Here is a 25,583-nt window from a genome sequence, read left to right as displayed (position 1 = left end):
GGTCTGATTCTGCCCTAGCGGATCATTCCATTCCCTATGTTTGGGGGAGGGGGGTAGAAAGAGTGGAATACTCTACCTTGAACTCCATGGGGGTGTACTTCTCATTCTTTGGCGTGGTGTTGCCCTTATAGCTGAGGTGGTTGGGCGTGGTGGGGTGGATGACGGCTGAGTCCTGGGAGGGCTTGTGGAGTCGCTGGCAGTAGGCATAGACCAGGACCGACAGCCCCACCGCCGCAAAGAAACACAACGCTCCCGTGGCCATCAGGTGGAACAGAGAGAAGGCTGGTAGGAGGAGAGAGAAAGAGAGACAGTTTGAATATTATTGTTATTATTTACTCCATCATCATTGATTTAATATGTTCCAATATGTTTGCTTTGGCAATGTAGTCTTGTTCCCAAAAATTGCGAGTTCAAACCTGTTTTGAAGGCAAAGTGCAGCTAAGCTAGTGTTCAGACCTGGGTTCAAATACTATTCGAAATCAGTTAAACAGCTTTATCTGTGCTTAATTGAGCTTGCCTAGCTAAATGGAACAGTTCTAAAAGTGCAAACTCCGGCCATATAGCACTGCAGCCATGCTAGAGTAAACGTCTTTGAAAGATTACAAATAGTATTTGAACCCAGGTCTACTAGCAACAGTGCAATAGCTCCATAATTTCTTTGTCATGAGAGGATCAGCTAAAATGGCCACACTGCAGGCCTTAATGTTCAAATCAGTTTGGTTTTTCAAATCCGTTTTGGAATACTGACTGTCCAAACAGCAAGTTACAATTGACCAAATTGGATTTGTGTGTTCAGACAGCAGTTATCTGCTGACATGGCTATGCTAGTTGTCATAGTAACAATGGGTGTTTTGCGCAGTGGTGTAGGCTGATTGGTGGTGGTGGTGCTTGTGCTTCCTATCACTCAGAAGTTATGTAGCAAGCTAAGGTGACAACAATGGCTCCCAGTTGTTTTGAATGTTCAAAATCATAGTGTAAGAACCCTTTTTAAGCCTCAAAGGATAAGATGATCCAAGTTTCAAAACTAGTCATTTTTGGCTAGCCACACCAGTCAACTAGCTAGCTAAGTAGCTGTTTAGCTTTCTAGCACATTCAGTAATATTTTCTTAAACAATTAACAAACTAATTAGCTACCACATGTTCTTGTCAAAATTGTCAACCCACTAGCTGGTAAGCAGCATTATATGCCAAATAACAGTCTAAAAACCACTTGAGGGCAAATAAATACGATTTGACCATTCAGACACAAGTTGCGCAGCCAGGAATCAGATTTGTATCTGATTGCAAACCACCTACACAGGTGGTTTGAAATATGGCTTGAAATATCTGATTCCATGTACTTTTTGGCTGTTCAGACTGCAGGAAAAATAACAGATTTGGATCAGATATGCAATTTATATTTTATTTTAATCACTTCAAACTGCCAATGTGAACAAGGCTTTAGGGCTCTATTCAATCAGATCCGCTTTAGCCTACATCCGCATAGCGGTTGTTTTGGGGGTGTCGGTGGTGGAACTGCAGTAGAGCTGTCAGATCCACAAGCGGCTCCTGGCATTATACCTAAAGCGGACATTGCCATTGGCTGAACGGAGTCGCATTAACAGAAATCCCATGCAGCCTGGTTTACAAGTTTTAATACTGGAATGTGAGATGTAATCTACACCTCCATTAGGCTGATAGAAATCCTCATTATTTAATTGAATGATTTTCCATTTGAGCGTAATTATTTCTATATAGCTACACTTTCTCGTTCTGACCTTCTAACGCGAGTGGGACGGGTGTGGCTTCGTGACAATGATCAAGAGCAGCTGCTCACCGATTTGACAGCTCCAACACAGTTCCACCTTCGACACCGCCAAAACATCAGCTGCGGGTGTCGGCTATCGCCGGTTAACGCTTGATCTGATTGAATCTAGGCCTAAAGGTTTTTTGGAATGATAGCTTTGTGTGTAATCAGGGTGGCATTGATTAATTTGTGATGCAACGGGAGTGGGCAGGGGGTAAAACAAGAGGAGAGGGAGCGGAAGAGGGGGAGGAAGGGGTGACGAGAGGCATGCTCCATGTCCTTGGGGGTCCCTGTTACCCCCCACTGGGATGGTGAGGAGGAGGGAGGAAGCTCGTAATTCACTTACCCCCACAGCGCTGGTCGTTATCCTGTCCAGGCAGAACGACTGCAGAGAAAAATAGAAAGAGAGATAAAGAGAAAGGAGAGAAATAGGAAGAAACAGAGAGAGAGAGAGAGAGAGAGAGCGCGAGAGAGATAGAGATAGAGAGAGAGAGAGAGAAGAGAGAGAGAGAGAGAGACTGTTACTGCAATGCACAATTCAACCATCCAATAGAGTCAAAGCTCCCCACTTTCTGCAGCAAAATCAAACAAGCACTGCCCATAAAGTGATAGTTCATTTTTGAATTTGAATAGTTCATTTTCGACTTTGTCAGCTGGCTATTTAGCCGTGCATTTAAAATGTTGGGGACTGACCTGGCACCTCGCGGGACTGACAGGGCCTGCTCGTGGTGGCATTGCCCTGACACAGGCTGGGGTCTGCCTCTCGTTCCCCACACTCCCTGCTGCGATGCTGCAGCCCCTCCTCGTCACACTCCCCCCACTCTGACCACACCAGCCAGCCACCTGGAGGAACAGGGGAGGAGTGGAGGGAGTTGGAGGAGAGAGAGGAGAGGGTGGACGGAGAGAGGGGAGGAAGAGAGGATGATGAGTTGTTGTGCTACTATAAGTCAAAGTAAAGCCACAGTGAACTCAATACCACATAGCAGCTAAATAACCTTAACATGACTTATGCCCCATCATTTAAATGAGTTATTTTGAATGCTCAACATTTTAAAAACAATATTTGTATGAACGAATGCTGCAAATATGTGTATCTGTGATCTGTGCAGGATATGACTGAATGTTGTGTATCTGTGTATGACTGAGTGCTGCCTATCTGTCATCTGTGAATCTGTTCATTCTGCATACCTTCACAGGTGTGTGTGTTGCACAGGGCCTCTTCAGTGTGCAGGCCGATGCAGATGTCACCTCCATTGGCGGGGGCAGGGTTGCTACAGGTACGTGTTCGCTGGTAGTGCCCACCTCCACAGGTGGCAGAGCAGTGAGACCATGACGCCCAGCACGACCAGGCTCCTTTCACTGGACACAAACATACGCGTCAAACTTTCATAGAAAATATAAAATGCGTAATTACATGAATTTCTTGTAGCCCTTTACACTCGTACTTGTATACGGGTTGAAAATGTCTGATTTGGACACTGATAAGCGGCTACATTTGAACACAGTGGCTGTACAGTAACATGCTATACAGCTCTGGCTCTGCTCTTCACAGCTCTGTATGGGTTTTGACTGACAGCCGTTCTGAGCTTGAGCACCGCGCGCAACAAGAAGTTTCCCCCATCCCTCCCGCTAACTGGGCAACTTCTGCAAATGTTTTGTTGTCTGAATGGAGGGAAATGCTGTAAATTACGAGGACTCGATATATTTTGAAAGATGAGACGTTGAGGATTATAATAAATACCGCTTTGATGTCATACAAGCAAGTCAAACACCCGGGAGTCCAAATGGGCACTTCACATTTCCATATCATAAAACTCATGTCATATACAGTGTCAACGTTTATGATCACTAGGTTTGATGTAGAGTTAGTTAGAAGATGACATGGCGGTATACCCTGGGTTGTCCTGAACAGAATGAGCCTACGTTTATTGTATTGTGAAAAGAAATTGCCGTGGACCACGCAGCAGAATGCATTCATGACTCCATTTTATGCGCACCAAAATTGTCACGCCCTGACCTTGGGTTGGTTTGGTCAGGGTGTGAAATTCTAGATGTTCTATTTCTATGTTGGGCGGGTGTGGTTCCCAATCAGAGGCAACTGTCTATCGTTGTCTCTGATTGGGGATCATACTTAGGCAGCCATTTTGCCTACCTTGATTGTGGGATCTTGTTTCTGTTTTGGCTTGTGTAGCCTGTTGAACTTCACGTTTGTTTGTATTTTGTTGTTTTGATTCTGTATTCAGTTAATAAAGGAATATGTACGCATACCACGCTGCACCTTGGTCTGATCCATCTATCAACGAGCGTGACAAATTACAATCTGCTTCTCTGAATTGCCTTATGAAAACCTAACTTATTTTATAATTTAGCTAGTCATGTTGGCATTAGAACAAGCTTTCAAATGATGCCCATCTGACCCAGATTGGGATTTATAATGGACCGTTTTTGGAATGTGTAAACAACAACAGTAATTGTGTAAAGGCGGGATGCAGGGTTGTGTTCCAAACAAAACAACTACAGTAATTGTGTAAAGGCGGGGATGCAGGGTTGTGTTCCAAACAAAACAACTACAGTAATTGTGTAAAGGCGGGGATGCAGGGTTGTGTTCCAAACAAAACAACAACAAATGTGCTGCTGTAGTTCCTCAACGACACAGCTAGGAGAGCTAAAAAAATCACCTTATAGTTGAAGACTCTTGAGTCATAAAAGTGCATTGAATGACTTAGGAACTGTCCACACTTTGGAGAGGTGTGTGGCCCCTTGGAAACACCAGTTAGACCTCTCACTCAAACCCTTGTCATTTATTTGTCTTATGTTGCACCTACCCCAACATTTCCAAGAATATTCTTATGTTACTGAATGTATCCAGAGTATTTTCAGATTTCTTTATCAACAAATGCGGCAAAAAGTACAGTAAATGTAAAATGCATATAAAGTCAACAGTGGAATGTTTAGATTAATTATTGTGTCAGGTGAACTGTTGTGTCCTCAACTTTAGTCTAATCATTTTCTCATAATCTTCAAATTGTTCCCTTTTAATTGCTACCATGGTTATGCATATGCTTTCCATGTTTCTTCTGTAAGAAACATTTCAATTTAGCCCAATCCATTTGGCCAACGAGTGTACCTATTTATTCAGATGCTGAGTTTTTTAAAACATATTTTCAGCACATGAAAACAAAACATTTTATTCATTATTTTTAGACTTGTTTATTTTTCACTACAGACTTTTAAAGGCAATTTACGCTTAAGCCGACATCCGCAGCATTTACCATGAATGCGATCTCCAAGAACGTGGGGGAAATTGCCTTTAAAAGGCTATTGTCGGCTTTGAAGGAATCCCAGTCTCGGTTCTACACTGCCCGTTAAGTTAATCGGTCAGTACAGTATTTGAGCAGATGTACTGTAGCACGTGACTAGTCGGTGTCTTACCTGGGCAGGGCTGGGAGTTGCAGTCCTGGTACTCCACTGGGGATCCACTACAGGCACTGGACGTGCTCTTGCCCTCAGCTGAGGCACAGGTGCGCTTGCGCGTGCGGAAGCCTTTGGCACACTCCTGGGAGCAGGTCGACCATGACTCCCACGGCGACCACCTGGTGCCACCTGGCTGTCGGAACAAAGGTCGACCGCTACCGTCACCACCACTGGACCTGACCAAGTCTTCAACCAGAGCTGAACCACACAGAGACACAGAGACACTCATACACGAGACATTACAATACAAAATGTGATTTACAATATTATTTTTACTTCTCAAAGTCAAAAAGATGTTGTTTTGCTAATGGTATGGTAGGAAATAGAGAACAGCTCTGATAAACAATGGTCTTCTGTGACCTAAAGCTTGGCAATGAAATAACTGAAAATGTGATGGTTCTAGGAGTGCAGAGGCTTCCGTCCTCATTACATGATCTGACAGTAACCAGTGCAGTTAGAATCTAGGCCAAACATTCAACTGTGGAGTAAGATCTGGGTTAATGGCTTCCAGATGAACTCTTTGAAAAGGAAAAAGAAGCAACACATCATCTAAATTATGGAAATTACTTCAATAATTAATTAAAAGCTTTTTATTTTCTGTCTGTGTGGTTTGAAACCAGGGCAGCAGTAATATTTCATAAGGACCTTGTTACTTGTTACCGTGAGGCCAGATGTCTCCTCTTGAGTTTAGACAAGGCCTCTGTGACATGGTGTTTAGGCCCGGTAACAGCCTGTGACATGGTGTTTAGGCCCGGTGACAGCCTGTGACATGGTGTTTAGACCTGGTGACAGCCTGTGACATGGTGTTTAGACCCGGTGACAGCCTGTGACATGGTGTTTAGAACTGGTGACAGCCTGTGACATGGTGTTTAGAACTGGTGACAGCCTGTGACATGGTGTTTAGGCCCGGTGACAGCCTGTGACATGGTGTTTAGACCTGGTGACAGCCTGTGACATGGTGTTTAGACCTGGTGACAGCCTGTGACATAGTGTTTAGACCTGGTGACAGCCTGTGACATGGTGTTTAGAACTGGTGACAGCCTGTGACATGGTGATTAGACCCGGTGACAGCCTGTGACATGGTGTTTAGACCTGGTGACAGCTTGTGACATGGTGTTTAGAACTGGTGACAGCCTGTGACATGGTGTTTAGGCCCGGTAACAGCCTGTGACATGGTGTTTAGGCCCGGTAACAGCCTGTGACATCGTGTTTAGACCCGGTGACAGCCTGTGACATGGTGTTTAGACCCGGGTGACAGCCTGTGACATGGTGTTTAGGCCCGGTAACAGCCTGTGACATGGTGTTTAGACCTGGTGACAGCCTGTGACATAGTGTTTAGACCTGGTGACAGCCTGTGACATGGTGTTTAGGCCCGGTAACAGCCTGTGACATGGTGTTTAGACCTGGTGACAGCCTGTGACATAGTGTTTAGACCTGGTGACAGCCTGTGACATGGTGTTTAGACCTGGTGACAGCCTGTGACATAGTGTTTAGACCTGGTGACAGCCTGTGACATGGTGTTTAGACCTGGTGACAGCCTGTGACATGGTGTTTAGGCCCGGTAACAGCCTGTGACATGGTGTTTAGGCCCGGTAACAGCCTGTGACATGGTGTTTAGACCTGGTGACAGCCTGTGACATGGTGTTTAGACCTGGTGACAGCCTGTGACATAGTGTTTAGACCTGGTGACAGCCTGTGACATGGTGTTTAGGCCCGGTAACAGCCTGTGACATGGTGTTTAGACCTGGTGACAGCCTGTGACATGGTGTTTAGACCTGGTGACAGCCTGTGACATGGTGTTTAGACCTGGTGACAGCCTGTGACATAGTGTTTAGACCTGGTGACAGCCTGTGACATGGTGTTTAGACCTGGTGACCACACGGTTGCTCTGCTCTCTGCAAGTCGACGCAAACATATCCTCTCTATCTGCCTTGCTTCACATGGAGCCTGTCTTAAATATGCACACACACACACACTTCTCCCCCCTCTAGTTACTGTCAGCAACAGAGGCATTCTGCCTGCCTGTCTGACCTTTAAATCAATGAGAGGCTGTGGACTGTGACACCGACCCCAACCCGGGTAGCCTGTCACTGGGTACGACCGCCCAGATCATCCCGCCCCAGTGAGCACAGCATGGGTCATCCCAGCTGGCCGTTTAAAAACCTGAGCCCACTGCATAACATCAGGCTTAGCAGGCTTGTCTGCCTGTCTGCCTGTCTGCCTGTCTGTCTGCCTGCCTGCCTGCCTGCCTGTCTGTCTGTCTGTCTGCCTGCCTGTCTGTCTGTCTGCCTGTCTGTCTGCCTGTCTGCCTGTCTGCCTGTCTGCCTGTCTGCCTGCCTGCCTGTCTGCCTGCCTGCCTGTCTACCTGGACAGGGGAGAGGAAAGCTGTATGGAGAAAGTGTGTGGATGCATGTCGAGTATATGTGTATGAGTGGGTCGGGCCTCAGACTTACGCTCAGTCTCACAGGTGGCGGTGCCGTCGTTGGGGCAGACGCGGGTCTCCACCTTCTTCTTGCCCAGCAGCAGCTGACGAGGGTCTGGAAGGAGGGCCCTGCAGGTGTAGCGGGTCCTCTGCTCCTGGCGGGCCCCGTCCTGGGTCACATTCACTGGCATCCAGGGGGTCCAGGGAGTGTTGCGGCGGACCTCCGGACACGCCTCCAGGTTACAGGTCTTGTACTCCTAAGGGAGGGAGTGTTTTAGGGAAAGGAGAGTGGATATGTCAGTTTCAACCTGACTGTTCATCCTCAGACTATGATAAATGAATAATGAAAGATGCCATTCACTAGATCAAACAAGGGTGTTTATCTGTGAGAGAGATGTAGTAAAGAATGCCTTTGGGGTGCAGTATGAGGGTGTGTGTCTGTGTGTGTGTGTGTTTACCGTACCAGAGCACATCCTGGGCAGGTGTTCCCCTTCTCACAGCTCCTGACTCGGGAGTGGACCCCTCCTCCACACTCTGCACTGCACTTAGCCCAGGAGCCCCAAGAAGACCAGAACACAGGCAGCGGGCACGGGCTCTTCTCATTGCACAGCCTGCACACACACACACACGCACACACACACACACACAGTAAACATACAGTTGTACTCTTTCTGCTTGGTGGTCTCTGTAAGAGAAGGTGAACCACTGCTTTACAATATGTGCACCATTTCAAAGGGCTTTGCGACGCTGAACCAGGGTCTCCTGCAAGCCACAAAACTGTGTTAACCTGCTGAGCTAAAGCTGAGGGCATTAGCTCGGGGAACTAACATAAGTCTTCAGCAAGGTTACTCAATACACAAATCTCATCTGTCACTAAGCATATGATGCAAGATGGGGAGAAAAACCTGACTGAATGTAAACCTGAATGTATATACACTTGACAATGTAAACCTGACTGAATTTAAACCTGACTGAATGTAAACCTGACTGTATATAAACCTGACTGTATGTAAACCTGACTGTATGTACTGCATTGAGTCCCTCTTTCTCACCTCTCGTCTCGGCCTTGTCCCACACAGACACGCCCCCCGTGCCGGGGTGAAGGGTTGTTGCAGGAACGCTGGCGCACCTCGAACCCGATGCCACAGCTGGTGCTGCACTGACCCCAGGAGGACCAGGGGGTCCAGTCTCCGTTCCTAGAGGAGAGAGAGAGAGCGAGAGAGCGAGAGAGCGAGAGAGCGAGAGAGAGAAAGAGAGAGAGACTCAGAACAACTGGTAAGACACGCAGATTCACCCAAAACTCTAATAGCCTAGTTAATCACTAAGAAAAATAGTCCCTCTGTCATCTTCTATTGTAAAACCTCTGAAAGCAGAAGAACAGAACAAACATTGCTGAGCTTCAGTCTACGTGTGCTTGTCTGGGAAGCTGACTGGGCCGAGGCATTAAAAACATCCCCCAATTTGTTTAAGTGCTTCAGGCCGATGGAGCTTCCCTTCTAATTAAATTGGTGCTTCCTGTAAAAGAGCATTTCATTTCAGCACCTCTGTCTCTCTCCTGCATTGGAACACAGTGAAGTAGACATCAGGAAGCCACCAGTAAAGATCGTAATCTCTCTAATAGCACACACACACACACACACACACTCAACGTACGTAAGCATGCTCACACACATCGCTCGTCCATATATGTATACATTCTTAATTCCATTCCTTACCTAGATTTGTGTGTATTGGGTATATGTTGTGAAATTGTTAGATATTACTTGTTAGATATTACTGCACTGTCGGAGCTAGAAGCACAAGCATTTCGCTACACCCGCGATAACATCTGCTAAACACGTGTATGTGACAAATACAATGTGATGTGATTTGACACACAGACACAGACACAATAGATTGTTTCACTATCCTTGTGAGAAACATACTATTGATTCCCATTCAAAGTCCTATTTTCCATAACCTCAAAGCCTTAACCTAACCCTAACCTTAACCCTGACCATATCTCCTAACCCTAACCTTAACCCTGACCCTATCTCCTAACCCTAAACCTAACCCTAATTCTAACCCTAAACCTAAGCCCTAAGTCTAAAATTGGCTTTTTCCTTGTGGGGACCGGCAAAATGTCCCCACTTGTCAGAATTGTCCCTGTTTTACTATCCTTGTGAGGAGTTCTGGTCCCCGCCTGGATAGTAAAACCACACACACATACACAAATAGAGATGTGCTATACTGAGAGGTGACAGTCATTTGGTTTTCAACTCACTCTAGATAAATCCAATTACTTTTGCCTAATGAGGGAAACCTATATTACTAGAGGGGATGGGTGTCCTTGAGTTCCCTCTAAGAACATGACAACCCTTTCTGGTAGATGCAAGGTAGTATGCATCTCATTTACATTCATATCAGTATTGGACTGTGCTGCTGCGGCTGGTCTGAAGTCTCATACTACTACTTGTCTTTGTCCAGAGATCCATCAACATGTACAATACCTTCTCATCAAATATACTGACAGTTTGTTAACATGCTGGAAACATAGAATGAAAGCGGACTCAAATGCACGTCAGCCCAATCTGAACAAAGAAACAGGAATCAGGTGCCTAAATGTGGGACTTGATAATCCCCCCAAAACGTTCTGTACTCCAGGAAACATGCTCTGCTGACTGTCATGACTATTCCAGTAACTGTTGTGATGTTTGGTGCTGAATAATGAATAGTAGACTATAGCTCCCCCCTCTTCTTTCTCTACAGTACCTGGAACAGTTGGCCACCTGGATAGTGGGGCCCTTGCAGTTGGAGCCTCCACACTGAGGGACCGGACTGTTACAGGAGCGTGAGCGACACGCACAACTGGTGCTGGCACCCTCCCTGTCGTCGTGGTTACAGGGTTGCCATGGCGTCCAGGGGCTGAAGCCGCCGTCCTGGGTCAGGTTCCGTACCTGTGAGCGGGCGGGAGTTCAGAATCAGAAGAGACCAATCAGAAATGGGGTCAGAATGGTGGCTAATGGGAAAAAGTAGTAGGCGAGAGGGGAAAGTGTCTGTCTGTCTGTCTGTCTGTGTGTCTGTCTGTCTGTCTGTGTGTCTGTCTGTCTGTCTGTGTGTCTGTCTGTCTGTGTGTCTGCTGTGTGTGTGTGTGAGTCTGTCTGCTGTGTGTGAGTCTGTCTGCTGTGTGTGAGTGTGTGTATGTGTATATGTGTGTGTGTGCATGTTTTTTCCCCTACATTATCAGGACCCCAAAGTCCTAACATTTCACCTGAATGTCCTGACTTTCTTTTTTGTCAGGACTTTTTTTCAGGTCCTAAATTTGTTCAAATGCTATTTTAAGCTTAAGGGTTCGATTTAGGGTTTTGGGGTTAAGGTTTAGGGTTAGTGTTAGGTTTAGGGGTTAGGGTAAATAGGATTTTTAATGGTCAAATATTTTACACTACAAAAGGTCCGGACATTTCACGAAAACAAAGAGTGTGTGTGTGTGTGTACAGTGCATTCGGAAAGTATTCAGACCCCTTGACTTTTTCCACATTTTGTTACAGCCTTATTCTAAAATGGATTAAATGGTTTTTTCCCCCTCATCAATCTACAAACAATACCCCATAATGACAAAGCAAAAACGTTTTATTTATTTATTATTTTTGCAAATGTATTACAAATAAAAAACTGAAATATCACATTGACAGAAGTATTCAGACCCTTTACTTCAGTACTTTGTTGAAAAACCTTTGGCATCGATTACAGCCTTGAGTATTCTTGGGTATGACGCTACAAGCTTTGGGGAGTTTCTCCCATTCTTCTCTGCAGATCCTCTCAAGCTCTGTCTTTCCCTCGATCCTGACTAATCTCCCAGTCCCTGCCGCTGAAAAACATCCCCACAGCATGATGGTGCCACCACCATGCCTCACCGTAGGGATGGTGCCAGGTTTCCTCCAGACGTCAAAAGGTTCAATCTTAGTTTCATCTGACCAGACAATCTTGTTTCTCATGGTCTGAGTCCTTTAGGTGCCTTTTGGCAAACTCCAAGCAGGCTGTCATGTGCCTTTTACTGAGGAGTGGCTTCCGTCTTGCCACTCTACTATAAAGGCCTGATTGGTGGAGTGTTGCAGAGATGGTTGTCCTTCTAGAAGGTTCTCCCATCTCCACAGAGGAACTCTGGAGCTCTGTCAGAGTGACCATCGGGTTCTTGGTCACCTCCCTGACCAAGGCCCTTCTCCTCCGATTGCTCAGTTTGGCAGGGAGGCCAGCTCTAGGAAGAGTCTTGGTGCTTACAAACTTGGAGGCCACTGTGTTCTTGGGGACCTTCAATGCTGCAGAAATATTTTGGTACCATTCCCCAGATCTGTGCCTCGAACAAACCTGTCTCGGTGCGCTACGGACAATTCCTTCGACCTCATGGCTTCGTTTTTGCTCTGACATGCACTGTCAACTGTGGGACCTTATATAGACAGGTGTGTGCCTTTCCAAATCATGTCCAATCAATTGAATTTACCACAGGTGGACTCCAATCAAGTTATAGAAACATCAAGGATGATCAATGGAAACAGGATGTGCCTGAGATCTATTTTGAGTCTCATAGCAAAGGATCTGAATACTTATGTAAATAAGGTATTTCTGTTTTTAATTTTTAATACATTTGGGAAATGTTGTCATTATGGGGTATTGTGTGTAGATTGATGAGGAAAATGTTTTTATTTAATCAATCTTAGAATAAGGCTGTTACGTAACAAAATGTGGAAAATGTCAAGGGGTCTGAATACTTTCCGAATGACTTGTGTGTTACATAGAGGTGTGTATTTGTGTGTGTGTTACATATGAGGTGTGTGTGACCCTTACTGGGCACTCAGTGATATTCTGGCTCCACTGGCTCATGTTGGAGCTATCCTCGATGGTGGTGCAGCGCTTCTGCTTACGGTCCCAGCCACAGTAGGGGTCTCGGGCGTCCAGGCAGTGCCTGTAGGAACCCAGGGCACAAAGACTGCAGTCAGTGGAGAGGGACAGCACTGGAAAAACACCTCACATCTCACCTCACTCAACAACATGTAAGCGTAAAGCTAGGAAAACAGCTCTCCCCCAATAAACCCCATTCAGTATCAGACTGGTGCTAGTTGAGGTGTTGACACATTCAGGGGGACCCACTCTGACACATGCTCCTCTGTAAGGCACCGTGCCACACAACACGCTTCTCGGCAGCTAAATGTTTGTATGCTCCAGAAAAAACATGAGATAATTTCAGTCATTAAATCCAGGGGTTGTTAATGAAATGAAGTTGTCAGAGAGTCCGGGAAGGGAACCCCCTAGCTGAGAAGCTTAGGAATGCTGTTTGACAACGTGTTTGTGAAAAGGCACAGGTCAGAGCAGCCCATAGAAATAGATAGAGGACTCTAGTGTTTACCAACTTATAAAAGTACTAGAAGAAGAAAATGGACTACTTCAAAATGGAGATGGCCTCAATGGTGGTGCCCATGCTCTAACAGATGCCATAATGGGACAGATAATATGATGTGATGTCTATCGAAGTCAATGGGGTAGCCTCTTTACCGTAGGACCCTGTGTGACTGGCACAGGTCAGGGCAGCCCCTTTACCGTAGGACCCTGTGTGACAGGCACAGGTCAGGGCAGCCCCTTTACCGTAGGACCATGTGTGACAGGCAGAGGTCAGGGCAGCCCCTTTACCGTAGGACCCTGTGTGACAGGCACAGGTCAGGGCAGCCCCTTTACTGTAGGACCCTGTGTGACAGGCACAGGTCAGGGCAGCCCCATTACCGTAGGACCCTGTGTGACAGGCACAGGTCAGGGCAGCCCCTTTACCATAGGACCCTGTGTGACAGGCACAGGTCAGGGCAGCCCCTTTACTGTAGGACCCTGTGTGACAGGCACAGGTCAGGGCAGCCCCATTACCGTAGGACCCTGTGTGACAGGCACAGGTCAGGGCAGCCCCTTTACCATAGGACCCTGTGTGACAGGCACAGGTCAGGGCAGCCCCTTTACCGTAAGACCCTGTGTGACAGGCATAGGTAAGGGCAGCCCCTTTACCGTAAGACCCTGTGTGACAGGCGCAGGTCAGGGTAGCCCCTTTACCGTAGGACCATGTGAGGGGTCCATCTCTTCCTGGTTGTTTATCTGGCTCCGTGAGGTCGAGATGGAGCAGAGAAAACAGGTCCTGTTGACACAGAGCACTTGGCTGATGTAGAGAGCAAGAGGCCTGTGTGCGTGTGTTTGTGTGTACTGTATAAGAGAGGGGATTTGATGGGGTTGGGAGTATAAACGTTTCCCTGTGAGACCCAAGTCAGGACGGGCGTGGGTTAGTTTGGGCTTCCAGTCCAGTGAAGGCTCTTTTCTCCAGGTTCAGAGAGGCTGTCTCTCTACAGAAACATCACATTGCTAAGCAGTGGGGGGGGGTTAACAAGACATTATCACCCTCTATCACCAGTAATCAATATCACCCTCTATCACCAGTAATCAATATCACCCTCTATCACCAGTAATCAATATCACCATCTATCACCAGTAATCAATATCACCATCTATCACCAGTAATCAATATCACCATCTATCACCAGTAATCAATATCGCCATCAATCACCAGCAATCAATAACTCCATCTATCAATCACCAGTAATAAATATCTCCATCTATCAATCCCCAGCAATCAATATCTCCATCTATCAATCACCAGCAATCAATATCTCCATCTATCAAAGACCAGTAATCAATATCTCCATCTATCAATCACCAGCAATCAATATCTCCATATATCAAACACCAGTAATCAATATCTCCATCTATCAAACACCAGCAATCAATATCTCCATCACCAGAAATCAATATCTACATCTATCAAACACCAGTAATCAATATCACCATCTCTCTTGTCCCAAAATGTCTGTCCAAAGTACAAAACACCCACATATCACTTACAGTAAACACAAATGCAGAAATACATGAAATGGTCCCATTGTTATCTTGTGAATGGTTCCTTTCTTCACTTTTGACAAGCAATTTCAGAGATAAAACTGCCTCAACATGATGTTATGAATCTGCCTCAACATGATCTTGTTTTGAAATGGTTGGAGCTCATTTCAGGTGATATCTCAGACAGAGGGAATGGTTGCATCCCAAATGGTACCTTCTTTTCTATATAGTGGGGGCTCTGGTCAAAGGTAGTAGTGCACTATAAAGGGTGCACTATAAAAGGAAACAGGGTGCCATTTGAGACCCAGCCAATAGCAACACCTAGAGAGGATATCGTCCTCTGCATGGTAATTCTCTCTAATTACTTCAAGTGAAATAGTCACATACTAAGCAGGACCCATAAAGGAAGATCACCTTAGGGATACTGTCATCGTCAACCAAAAGAACATCTGTCCCCAACCTGCTTTTCTTGGTAAAAAAGCAGACCAACTTTTTCCATAAGAGGACAGTATTTCCCTAAATAAAGCCATGCAATGTACTGTCTGTCTGCCTTGAATTATGGAGAGGAAGAGATAGTGTCAACATTGTGTCAGCATTTTATAGGTTGTTTGATTATTTGCGGTCTCTGTATCCCCTGTTCCCTTGTATCTGTGCTCTGTTCAAGACATTGACTCAGTCCCAAATAGCACCCTATTCCCTGTATAGTACACTACTTTTGACCAGAGCCCCATTGGCCCTCATCAAAAGTAGTGCACTATATAGGGAATAGGGTGCTATTTGGGACTAATCCATCTACAATCTGATCTGATGAATGGAATATCAATGCACTAACACCAGCCTACCTAGGACTTATTGGTATTCTGCATAGGGGAGCGTGACCAACAAAACACTCCCCTGCAATAAATACTTGCCAGATCAGTTCCTGATAATCAGCAGTAATGTCAGTTTAGCAGGCAGTTTAGCAGGCAACTGTGTTGAGCACCCTGCTGACGGGCTGGCGGCTACGGACTGCAGTAAATAATGGCTGTCTGAGAGGGATGCAGGGGTGTGTTCGTAGGGTTTATGTGTTGCACACATTATTATGTGCCAGGGTGTGTTGTGTGTGTGCGTGTGCGTTTGTTTGTGTGTGTGTATGCGTGCGTGCGTGCGTGCGCATGTGTGTAGATCCTGGGAGGAAAAACCAAACAAAGTCCCTACAGTTTTGCAGAAAACTACTCTCCAACCCCAGCCTGCACCCCTCTTCCCCCCAATCCCAGCCTCCACCCCTCTTCCCCCCCCAACCTCCACCATCTCCCTTGTCCCAAAATGTCTGTCCAAAGTACAGAAACACCCACATATCACGTACAGTAAACACAAATGCAGAAATACATGAAATGGTCCCATTGTTATCTTGTGAATGGTTCCTTTCTTCACTTTTGACAAGCAATTTCAGAGATAAAACTGCCTGAACATGATGTGGTTATGAAACTGCCAGAACATGATGTTGTTATGAAACTGCCTCAACATGATGTTATGAAACTGCCTTAACATGATGTTATGAAACTGCCTCAACATGATGTTATGAAACTGCCTCAACATGGTGTTATGAAACTGCCTCAACATGGTGTTATGAAACTGCCTCAACATGGTGTTATGAAACTGCCTCAACATGGTGTTATGAATCTGCCTCAACATGGTGTTATGAATCTGCCTCAACATGATCTTGTCCCGTGTAGCTCAGTTGGTAGAGCATGGCGTTTGCAACGCCAGGGTTGTGGGTTCGATTCCCACGGGGGCCAGTATGAAAATGTATGCACTCACTAACTGTAAGTCGCTCTGGAGAAGAGCGTCTGCTAAATGACTAAAAATGTACAAATGTTTAAAAAAAATGGTTGGAGCTCATTTCAGGTGATATCTCAGACAGAGGGAATGGTTGCATCCCAAATGGTACCTTCTTTTCTATATAGTGGGGGCTCTGGTCAAAGGTAGTAGTGCACTATAAAGGGTGCACTATAAAAGGAAACAGGGTGCCATTTGAGACCCAGCCAATAGCAACACCTAGAGAGGATATCGTCCTCTGCATGGTAATTCTCTCTAATTACTTCAAGTGAAATAGTCACATACTAAGCAGGACCCATAAAGGAAGATCACCTTAGGGATACTGTCATCGTCAACCAAAAGAACATCTGTCCCCAACCTGCTTTTCTTGGTAAAAAAGCAGACCAACTTTTTCCATAAAAGGACAGTATTTCCCTACATAAAGCCATGCAATGTACTGTCTGTCTGCCTTGAATTATGGAGAGGAAGAGATAGTGTCAACATTGTGTCAGCATTTTATAGGTTGTTTGATTATTTGCGGTCTCTGTATCCCCTGTTCCCTTGTATCTGTGCTCTGTTCAAGACATTGGCTCAGTGCCAAATAGCACCCTATTCCCTGTATAGTACACTACTTTTGACCAGAGCCCCATTGGCCCTCATTAAATGTAGGCACTATATAGGGAATAGGGTGCCATTTGGGACTAATCCATATACAATCTGATCTGATGAATGGAATATCAATGCACTAACACCAACCTACATAGGACTTATTGGTATTCTGCATAGGGGAGCGTGACCAACAAAACACTCCCCTGCAATAAATACTTGCCAGATCAGTTCCTGATAATCAGCAGTAATGTCAGTTTAGCAGGCAGTTTAGCAGGCAACTGTGTTGAGCACCCTGCTGACGGGCTGGCGGCTACGGACTGCAGTAAATAATGGCTGTCTGAGAGGGATGGGAGGGGTGCAGGGGTGTGTTCGTAGGGTTTATGTGTTGCACACATTATTATGTGCCAGGGTGTGTGTGTGCATGCGCGTTTGTTTGTGTGTGTGTTTGTTTGTGTGTGCGTGCGTGCGTGCTTGCGCATGTGTGTAGATCCTGGGAGGAAAAACCCAACAAAGTCCCTACAGTTTTGCAGAAAACTACTCTCCAACCCCAGCCTCCACCCCTCTTCCCCCTCTTCCCCCAATCCCAATCTCCATCACCCACCACTTCCCCCATTCTACTCTCCTCACAGTTAACCACTTCCCCATTCTACTCTCCTCACAGTTAACCACTTCCCCATTCTACTCCCCTCACAGTTAACCACTTTCCCATTCTACTCTCCTCACAGTTAACCACTTTCCCATTCTACTCTCCTCACAGTTAACCACTTCCCCATTCTACTCTCCTCACAGTTAACCACTTCCCCATTCTACTCATTTACATTTACATCATTAACCAGACGCTCTTATCCAAAGCGACTTACAAATTGGTGTTTTTTTGGGGGGTGGGGTGGGGTAAGGGGGGGTAGAAGGATTACTTTATCCTATCCCAGGTATTCCTTAAAGAGGTGGTGTTTCAAGCGTCTCCGGAAGGTGGTGAGTGACTCCGCTGTCCTGGCGTCATGAGGGAGCTTGTTCCACCATTGGGGTGCCAGAGCAGCGAACAGTTTTGACTGGGCTGAGCGGGAACTGTGCTTCCACAGAGATAGGGGGGCCAGCAGGCCAGAGGTGGATGAACGCAATGCCCTCGTTTGGGTGTAGGGACTGATCAGAGCCTGAAGGTATGGAGGTGCCGTTCCCCTCACAGCTCCGTAGGCAAGCACCATGGTCTTGTAGCAGATGCGAGCTTCAACTGGAAGCCAGTGGAGTGTGCGGAGGAGCGGGGTGACGTGAGAGAACTTGGGAAGGTTGAACACCAGACGGGCTGCGGCATTCTGGATGAGTTGTAGGGGTTTACTGGCACAGGCAGGGAGCCCAGCCAACAGCGAGTTGCAGTAATCCAGACGGGAGATGACAAGTGCCTGGATTAGGACCTGTGCCGCTTCCTGTGTAAGGCAGGGTCGTACTCTCCGAATGTTGTAGAGCATGAACCTACAGGATCGGGTCACCGCCTTGATGCTAGCGGAGAACAACATTTTATCTCGCTGTTAACTCTCCTTACAGTTAACCACTTCTTCATTCTACTCTCCTCACAGTTAACCACTTCCCCATTCTACTCCCCTCACAGTTCTGCTATACAGAAGGTAACCAAGGAGCTCTTTGAGATATTAAGAGCCTAACACACTAGCTAAACCCACTTGGCCGATAACTACCATAGATGATAGTATTATAGCTACTACACTAAGCAAGCTGCTAGCCACACTACACAGTAAGAGAGGGCTCTCTCTCATCCATTATGCATGTAATACAATGTTTCCCTGTGTGGCTGCAAGTCAAGCCACTAATATTGCAATTTGCCAAGTGTATTACTGTGATTATTTATCCTTAGGGGGAGGGAAGGAAACAGTTTCTTTCAGAACTATAAAACAAATAACCCACAGCTCGTAACCCTGGTCTGTAGAGCCTAAATGTCTCCACACGTGGCTCGTAACCCTGGTCTGTAGAGCGAAATGTCTCCACACGCAGCTCGTAACTCTGATCTGTAGAGCCGAAATGTCTCCACACGCAGCGAGAGAAAATGTAACCTGGGGCACATTGGGGTTTATGGGGTTGGAATGGTGTGGCTAGGCTAGGTGGTTCCTGACATGGGGTTGGAATGGTGTGGCTAGGCTAGGTGGTTCCTGACATGGGGTTGGAATGGAGTGGCTAGGCTAGGTGGTTCCTGACATGGGGTTGGAAGGGAGTGGCTAGGCTAGGTGGTTCCTGACATGGGGTTGGAAGGGAGTGGCTAGGCTAGGTGGTTCCTGACATGGGGTTGGAAGGGAGTGGCTAGGCTAGGTGGTTCCTGACATGGGGTTGGAAGGGTGTGGCTAGGTGGTTCCTGACATGGGGTTGGAAGGGAGTGGCTAGGCAGGTGGTTCCTGACATGGGGTTGGAAGGGAGTGGCTAGGCTAGGTGGTTCCTGACATGGGGTTGGAAGGGAGTGGCTAGGCTGTTCCTGACATGGGGTTGGAAGGGTGTGGCTAGGTGGTTCCTGACATGGGGTTGGAAGGGAGTGGCTAGGCTAGGTGGTTCCTGACATGGGGTTGGAATGGTGTGGCTATGCTAGGTGGTTCCTGACATGGGGTTGGAATGGTGTGGCTAGGCTAGGTGGTTCCTGACATGGTGTTTAGCTGACTGCACTAAAGGTTACTGTCTGAGACTGTAACAGAGGTTTCTATACAGTCCTGTGGCACCATCCCCATCAATATGAAATACACAATTCTCCCCCTCCCAATATTATAGCATATAATATATATGATATTACATTTCATCCTGATATGTTATTACACAGGATGGTATGTAAAATAGGGGTAGGATACATGCAATCACCATTACAACTACTTAATCTATAGCAGTAATGGGATGCCATTAACGTTAACATCCATCCATGTCCAGTCAGTTAGGGAGGTGGTCAGTTCACTCTTTTTCTCACAACAACAACCCTCTCTCTCTTTCCCTGACTGTATTTATTTCCTGTTCCCCTCTTCCTTCTTCTTCTTCTGACAGGTGAGCATGATGGATCGCACAGAAAACCTCTGCTGGCATTGCAACACCGTCCCAGACTGCTAGCCCAGCCTACTGGCTCCAGTCTGCCGCCAGAACCAGAGGAAATTAGTTTCTTCCCCACTAGCACCGGGAGAGACAGAGGGCAGTGTTCACAAGGAGCTAGCAGGGATCCAACCAATAGGAGAGGTCAAATGTAATTACAGGAAGCCTCAGCTGGATTGGTTACTTACTGATGTGCTCAAATGTTGGCACATTGCACTTTACAAAAGGAGTGCAATTGAGTAGAATGAGCTGTTTTTTCTTTTCAAAACTCGTTCAATTGCTATTTTTACCCAGCAGGCACCTGCAACCTACCACAGGTGAGATAAATTACACAGGAAATGAGAACAATTGCCTCCAACCAAGTTAATTAGAATTTTGAATAATTTAGTCTAGGCCAATAATTTTTTCTCAATTTCATTTAGAATTAATATATATTAAACCACATATATCAGTATTCATAACACTGTGTATGTATTGTGAAGTGTCGTGGCATTGGCTGTTAGAGGTGGACAGGATGTGGAACCTATGGAAGCTACAGGAGTGTAAGAAACCTTATATATCAGTAGTCATTATAGTCATAACACCACCATTCTTCATACTGAACAGTAAGGTGAGACATAATTCTAGTCATAACACCACCATTCTTCATACTGTACAGTAAGGTGAGACATCATTATAGTGATAACACCACCATTCTTCATACTGTACAGTAAGGTGAGACATCATTCTAGTCATAACACCACCATTCGTCATACTGTACAGTAAGGTGAGACATCATTATAGTCATAACACCACCATTCTTCATACTGTACAGTAAGGTGAGACATCATTCTAGTCATAACACCACCATTCTTCATACTGTACAGTAAGGTGAGACATCATTCTAGTCATAACACCACCATTCTTCATACTGTACAGTAAGGTGAGACATCATTCTAGTCATAACACCACCATTCTTCATACTGTACAGTAAGGTGAGACATCATTCTAGTCATAACACCACCATTCTTCATACTGTACAGTAAGGTGAGACATCATTATAGTGATAACACCACCATTCTTCATACTGTACAGTAAGGTGAGACATCATTATAGTCACAACACCACCATTCTTCATACTGTACAGTAAGGTGAGACATCATTCTAGTCACAACACCACCATTCTTCATACTGTACAGTAAGGTGAGACATCATTATAGTCACAACACCACCATTCTTCATACTGTACAGTAAGGTGAGACATCATTCTAGTCATAACACCACCATTCTTCATACTGTACAGTAAGGTGAGACATCATTCTAGTCATAACACCACCATTCTTCATACTGTACAGTAAGGTGAGACATCATTCTAGTCATAACACCACCATTCTTCATACTGTACAGTAAGGTGAGACATCATTCTAGTCACAACACCACCATTCTTCATACTGTACAGTAAGGTGAGACATCATTATAGTGATAACACCACCATTCTTCATACTGTACAGTAAGGTGAGACATCATTCTAGTCATAACACCACCATTCTTCATACTGTACAGTAAGGTAAGACATCATTCTAGTCATAACACCACCATTCTTCATACTGTACAGTAAGGTGAGACATCATTCTAGTCATAACACCACCATTCTTCATACTGTACAGTAAGGTGAGACATCATTCTAGTCACAACACCACCATTCTTCATACTGTACAGTAAGGTGAGACATCATTCTAGTCATAACACCACCATTCTTCATACTGTACAGTAAGGTGAGACATCATTATAGTCATAACACCACCATTCTTCATACTGTACAGTAAGGTGAGACATCATTATAGTGATAACACCACCATTCCTCATACTGTACAGTAAGGTGAGACATCATTCTAGTCATAACACCACCATTCTTCATACTGTACACTAAGGTGAGACATCATTATAGTCATAACACCACCATTCTTCATACTGTACAGTAAGGTGAGACATCATTCTAGTCATAACACCACCATTCTTCATACTGTACAGTAAGGTGAGACATCATTATAGTGATAACACCACCATTCTTCATACTGTACAGTAAGGTGAGACATCATTATAGTCATAACACCACCATTCTTCATACTGTACAGTAAGGTAAGACATCATTCTAGTCATAACACCACCATTCTTCATACTGTACAGTAAGGTGAGACATCATTATAGTCATAACACCACCATTCTTCATACTGTACAGTAAGGTGAGACATCATTATAGTGATAACACCACCATTCTTCATACTGTACAGTAAGGTGAGACATCATTGGGTGTCTGAGGTCCTGTGGAAGCTACGGGGGGCTGTGGGGTGTAGGAGACCTCATATATCAGTAGTCATAATAGTCATAACGCCACCCTTCCTGCACTTGACTACTTCCTGTCTGGATCAGTCAGACCCTGCTAGGCTGGAGGGCAGAAGATTTGGCTTCTTTCCAATTAACTGTCACTAAGATGATTAGCCTCGAGTAGAATACTGATAGAATATTATTGTGATCTTCTGGACTTTGCCCTCACCAGTAGATCCATTTTCCAGAAGAAGTGTACAGGAAGTAGTTTATAAACAAAGACACTTCGTAAACATTGCAAACGCAGGTTTTGATTGAACTGCAGCCTTTTAAGTGGTGGGGTATTGAAGAGGGTGTGTGGGAATGGTCTTCTTACCGTTCAGTTTTGTAGCTGGAGCATCTTTCCAGTGGGATCTTCAGCACCCTGTCGCTCAGCCCCACAAACAACGACCTATCGCTGTGGAGGATTTGAAGGCTCCTGATTGGCTCACTTTCGCCCTCAGGGAGGAGCCTCATCTCCTCCAGGTAACACCCCCGCAGGCTCTTATTGGTCGTGGAGAGGGCCTTCAGGATGGTGCCGTATTCTTATTGGACAAACAGACAAAATGAGACATCTAGCTTCCGTTTCCCTCCCTCCCTCCCTCCCTCCCTCCCTCCCTTCCTTCCTCCCTTCCTCCCTTCCTCCCTTCCTCCCTTCCTCCCTTCCTCCCTCCCTCCCGTTGACTCACCAGTGCCAATGTACATGACGTGGTAGAGGGTGTCTCGGCCCTGCACGATGTCCACCACCAGCTTGGAGAAGCGGATGTTGTCCTGGTGCAGGAGGGGGTCGGTGGAGACGGGCTGCACCACGTCAGACATGAGGAAGAGACGTTGGGCGTCCTGCAGGCTGCGCTCCGTCTGGTTCTCCCCTGGACCACGCTCCTCCAGGGTATCACACTGAGGGGACAGACAAGGGGGACAGGGGAAGGACAACTTTTTGATTCGTTTCCTAAATTATACTGATTTATTTTGCAATAAACAGAGATCACAGGGTGGAGCTTGATGAAAGGATCATTTGAGTCATTGACTAGTGGAATGAGGTGTGATGAAAGGCTCATTTGAGTCATGACTAGTGGAATCAGGTGTGCTATTTCAGAGCTACAAGACTTATGTGAAACATTTTGGTCCCCGAGTAGAGGGCTGGGAAGCAGTGAAATAAGGAATCTAGTAGAAAATAAGACCAGACACTAGACTTTGGATAGTCCCCTACCTGGAAGTTGGGGATGGGGTTGGGGGTGGAGAGCCAGCTGGTACGAGGGTTCTCCTGATAACGGAACGGTCCGTTGAAAGCCTGGGTGATGGCGCTGAGGTTGAACGCACACACAGCCGACGCAGAGATACTGTTCCTGTCAGGAGGAGACGTAAGGAAACCGTGACTCAGAGGCCACGGCAGTGGATCAATCAATGCTGTTTTTAACGGTGAGCGTTGTGCCTTTTCCTTTTCAATGATGATCACATTTTTGGGTTGCACCACAACTCACGTTGGTTGAGCGCCCTCCACTTTTTTCAATCCAATCCATCAAATGTATTTATAAAGCCCTTTGTACAGTGAGGGAAAAAAGTATTTGATCCCCTGCTGATTTTGTACGTTTGCCCACTGACAAAGAAATTATCAGTCTATCATTTTAATGGTAGGTTTATTTGAACAGTGAGAGACAGAATACCAACAACAAAAATCCAGAAAAACACATGTCAAAAATGTTATAAATTGATTTGCATTTTAATGAGGGAAATAAGTATTTGACCCCCTCTCAATCAGAAAGATTTCTGGCTCCCAGATGTATTTTATACAGGTAACGAGCTGAGATTAGGAGCACACTCTTAAAGGGAGTGCTCCTAATCTCAGTTTGTTACCTGTATAAAAGACACCTGTCCACAGAAGCAATCAATCAATCAGATTCCAAACTCTCCACCATGGCCAAGACCAAAGAGCTCTCCAAGGATGTCAGGGACAAGATTGTAGACCTACACAAGGCTGGAATGGGCTACAAGACCATCGCCAAGCAGCTTGGTGAGAAGGTGACAACAGTTGGTGCGATTATTTGCAAATGGAAGAAACACAAAATAACTGTCAATCTCCCTCGGCCTGGGGCTCCATGCAAGATCTCACTTCGTGGAGTTGCAATGATCATGAGAACGGTGAGGAATCAGCCCAGAACTACACGGGAGGATCTTGTCAATGATCTCAAGGCAGCTGGGACCATAGTCACCAAGAAAACAATTGGTAACACACTACGCCGTGAAGGACTGAAATCCTGCAGCGCCCGCAAAGTCCCCTGCTCAAGAAAGCACATATACAGGCCCGTCTGAAGTTTGCCAATGAACATCTGAATGATTCAGAGGAGAACTGGGTGAAAGTGTTGTGGTCAGATGAGACCAAAATCGAGCTCGCCGTGTTTGGAGGAGGAGGAATGCTGCCTATGACCCCAAGAACACCATCCCCACCGTCAAACATGGAGGTGGAAACATTATGCTTTGGGGGTGTTTTTTTGCTAAGGGGACAGGACAACTTCACTGCATCAAAGGGACGATGGACGGGGCCATGTACCGTCAAATCTTGGGTGAGAACCTCCTTCCCTCAGCCAGGGCATTGAAAATGGGCCGTGGATGGGTATTCCAGCATTACAATGACCCAAAACACACGGCCAAGGCAACAAAGGAGTGGCTCAAGAAGAAGCACATTAAGGTCCTGGAGTGGCCTAGCAAGTCTCCAGACCTTAATCCCATAGAAAATCTGAAGGTTCGAGTTGCCAAACGTCAGCCTCGAAACCTTTAATGACTTGGAAAAGATCAGCAAAGAGGAGTGGAACAAAATCCCTCCTGAGATGTGTGCAAACCTGGTGGCCAACTACAAGAAACGTCTGACCTCTGTGATTGCCAACAAGGGTTTTGCCACCAAGTACTAAGTCATGTTTTGCAGAGGGGTCAAATACTTATTTCCCTCATTAAAATGCAAATCAATTTATAACATTTTTGACATGCGTTTTTCTGGATTTTTGTTGTTGTTATTCTGTTCAAATAAACCTACCATTAAAATTATAGACTGATCATGTCTTTGTCAGTGGGCAAACGTACAAAATCAGCAGGGGATCAAATACTTTTTTCCCCTCACTGTATGTACATCAGCAGGAAAAATACAGCAGCCTATTTGATACAGGAAAAAACTGTTCATAAAGAACTGAATTG

The 25,583-nt window shown here is 45.8% G+C and overlaps 1 protein-coding gene across 2 annotated transcripts in view; it reads right to left on the bottom strand.

The window, feature by feature from the left end:
• sema5bb (sema domain, seven thrombospondin repeats (type 1 and type 1-like), transmembrane domain (TM) and short cytoplasmic domain, (semaphorin) 5Bb) overlaps positions 1-25,583 on the bottom strand; it is a 77,774-nt gene that overhangs the window by 1,320 nt on the left and 50,871 nt on the right. For both annotated transcript variants that reach the window (XM_041899120.2, XM_041899119.2), the window contains exons 9-21: positions 23,608-23,743; positions 23,087-23,294; positions 22,735-22,942; positions 12,504-12,621; positions 10,434-10,618; positions 8,735-8,878; positions 8,146-8,293; positions 7,714-7,939; positions 5,219-5,458; positions 2,975-3,145; positions 2,480-2,629; positions 2,133-2,171; positions 77-282 (exon numbers count right to left, since the gene is read on the bottom strand). In XM_041899120.2, the coding sequence (XP_041755054.1) occupies positions 77-282; positions 2,133-2,171; positions 2,480-2,629; positions 2,975-3,145; positions 5,219-5,458; positions 7,714-7,939; positions 8,146-8,293; positions 8,735-8,878; positions 10,434-10,618; positions 12,504-12,621; positions 22,735-22,942; positions 23,087-23,294; positions 23,608-23,743 (2,179 nt within the window). The remainder of the gene's footprint in view (positions 1-76; positions 283-2,132; positions 2,172-2,479; positions 2,630-2,974; positions 3,146-5,218; positions 5,459-7,713; positions 7,940-8,145; positions 8,294-8,734; positions 8,879-10,433; positions 10,619-12,503; positions 12,622-22,734; positions 22,943-23,086; positions 23,295-23,607; positions 23,744-25,583) is intronic.

The sequence above is a fragment of the Coregonus clupeaformis genome, unplaced genomic scaffold (genome assembly GCF_020615455.1).
Source record: "Coregonus clupeaformis isolate EN_2021a unplaced genomic scaffold, ASM2061545v1 scaf0471, whole genome shotgun sequence".
Classification (NCBI taxonomy): Eukaryota; Metazoa; Chordata; class Actinopteri; order Salmoniformes; family Salmonidae; genus Coregonus; species Coregonus clupeaformis.
The sequence above is the reverse complement of the archived record's forward strand: the minus strand, read 5'-3'. Positions and strand labels throughout refer to the sequence as shown.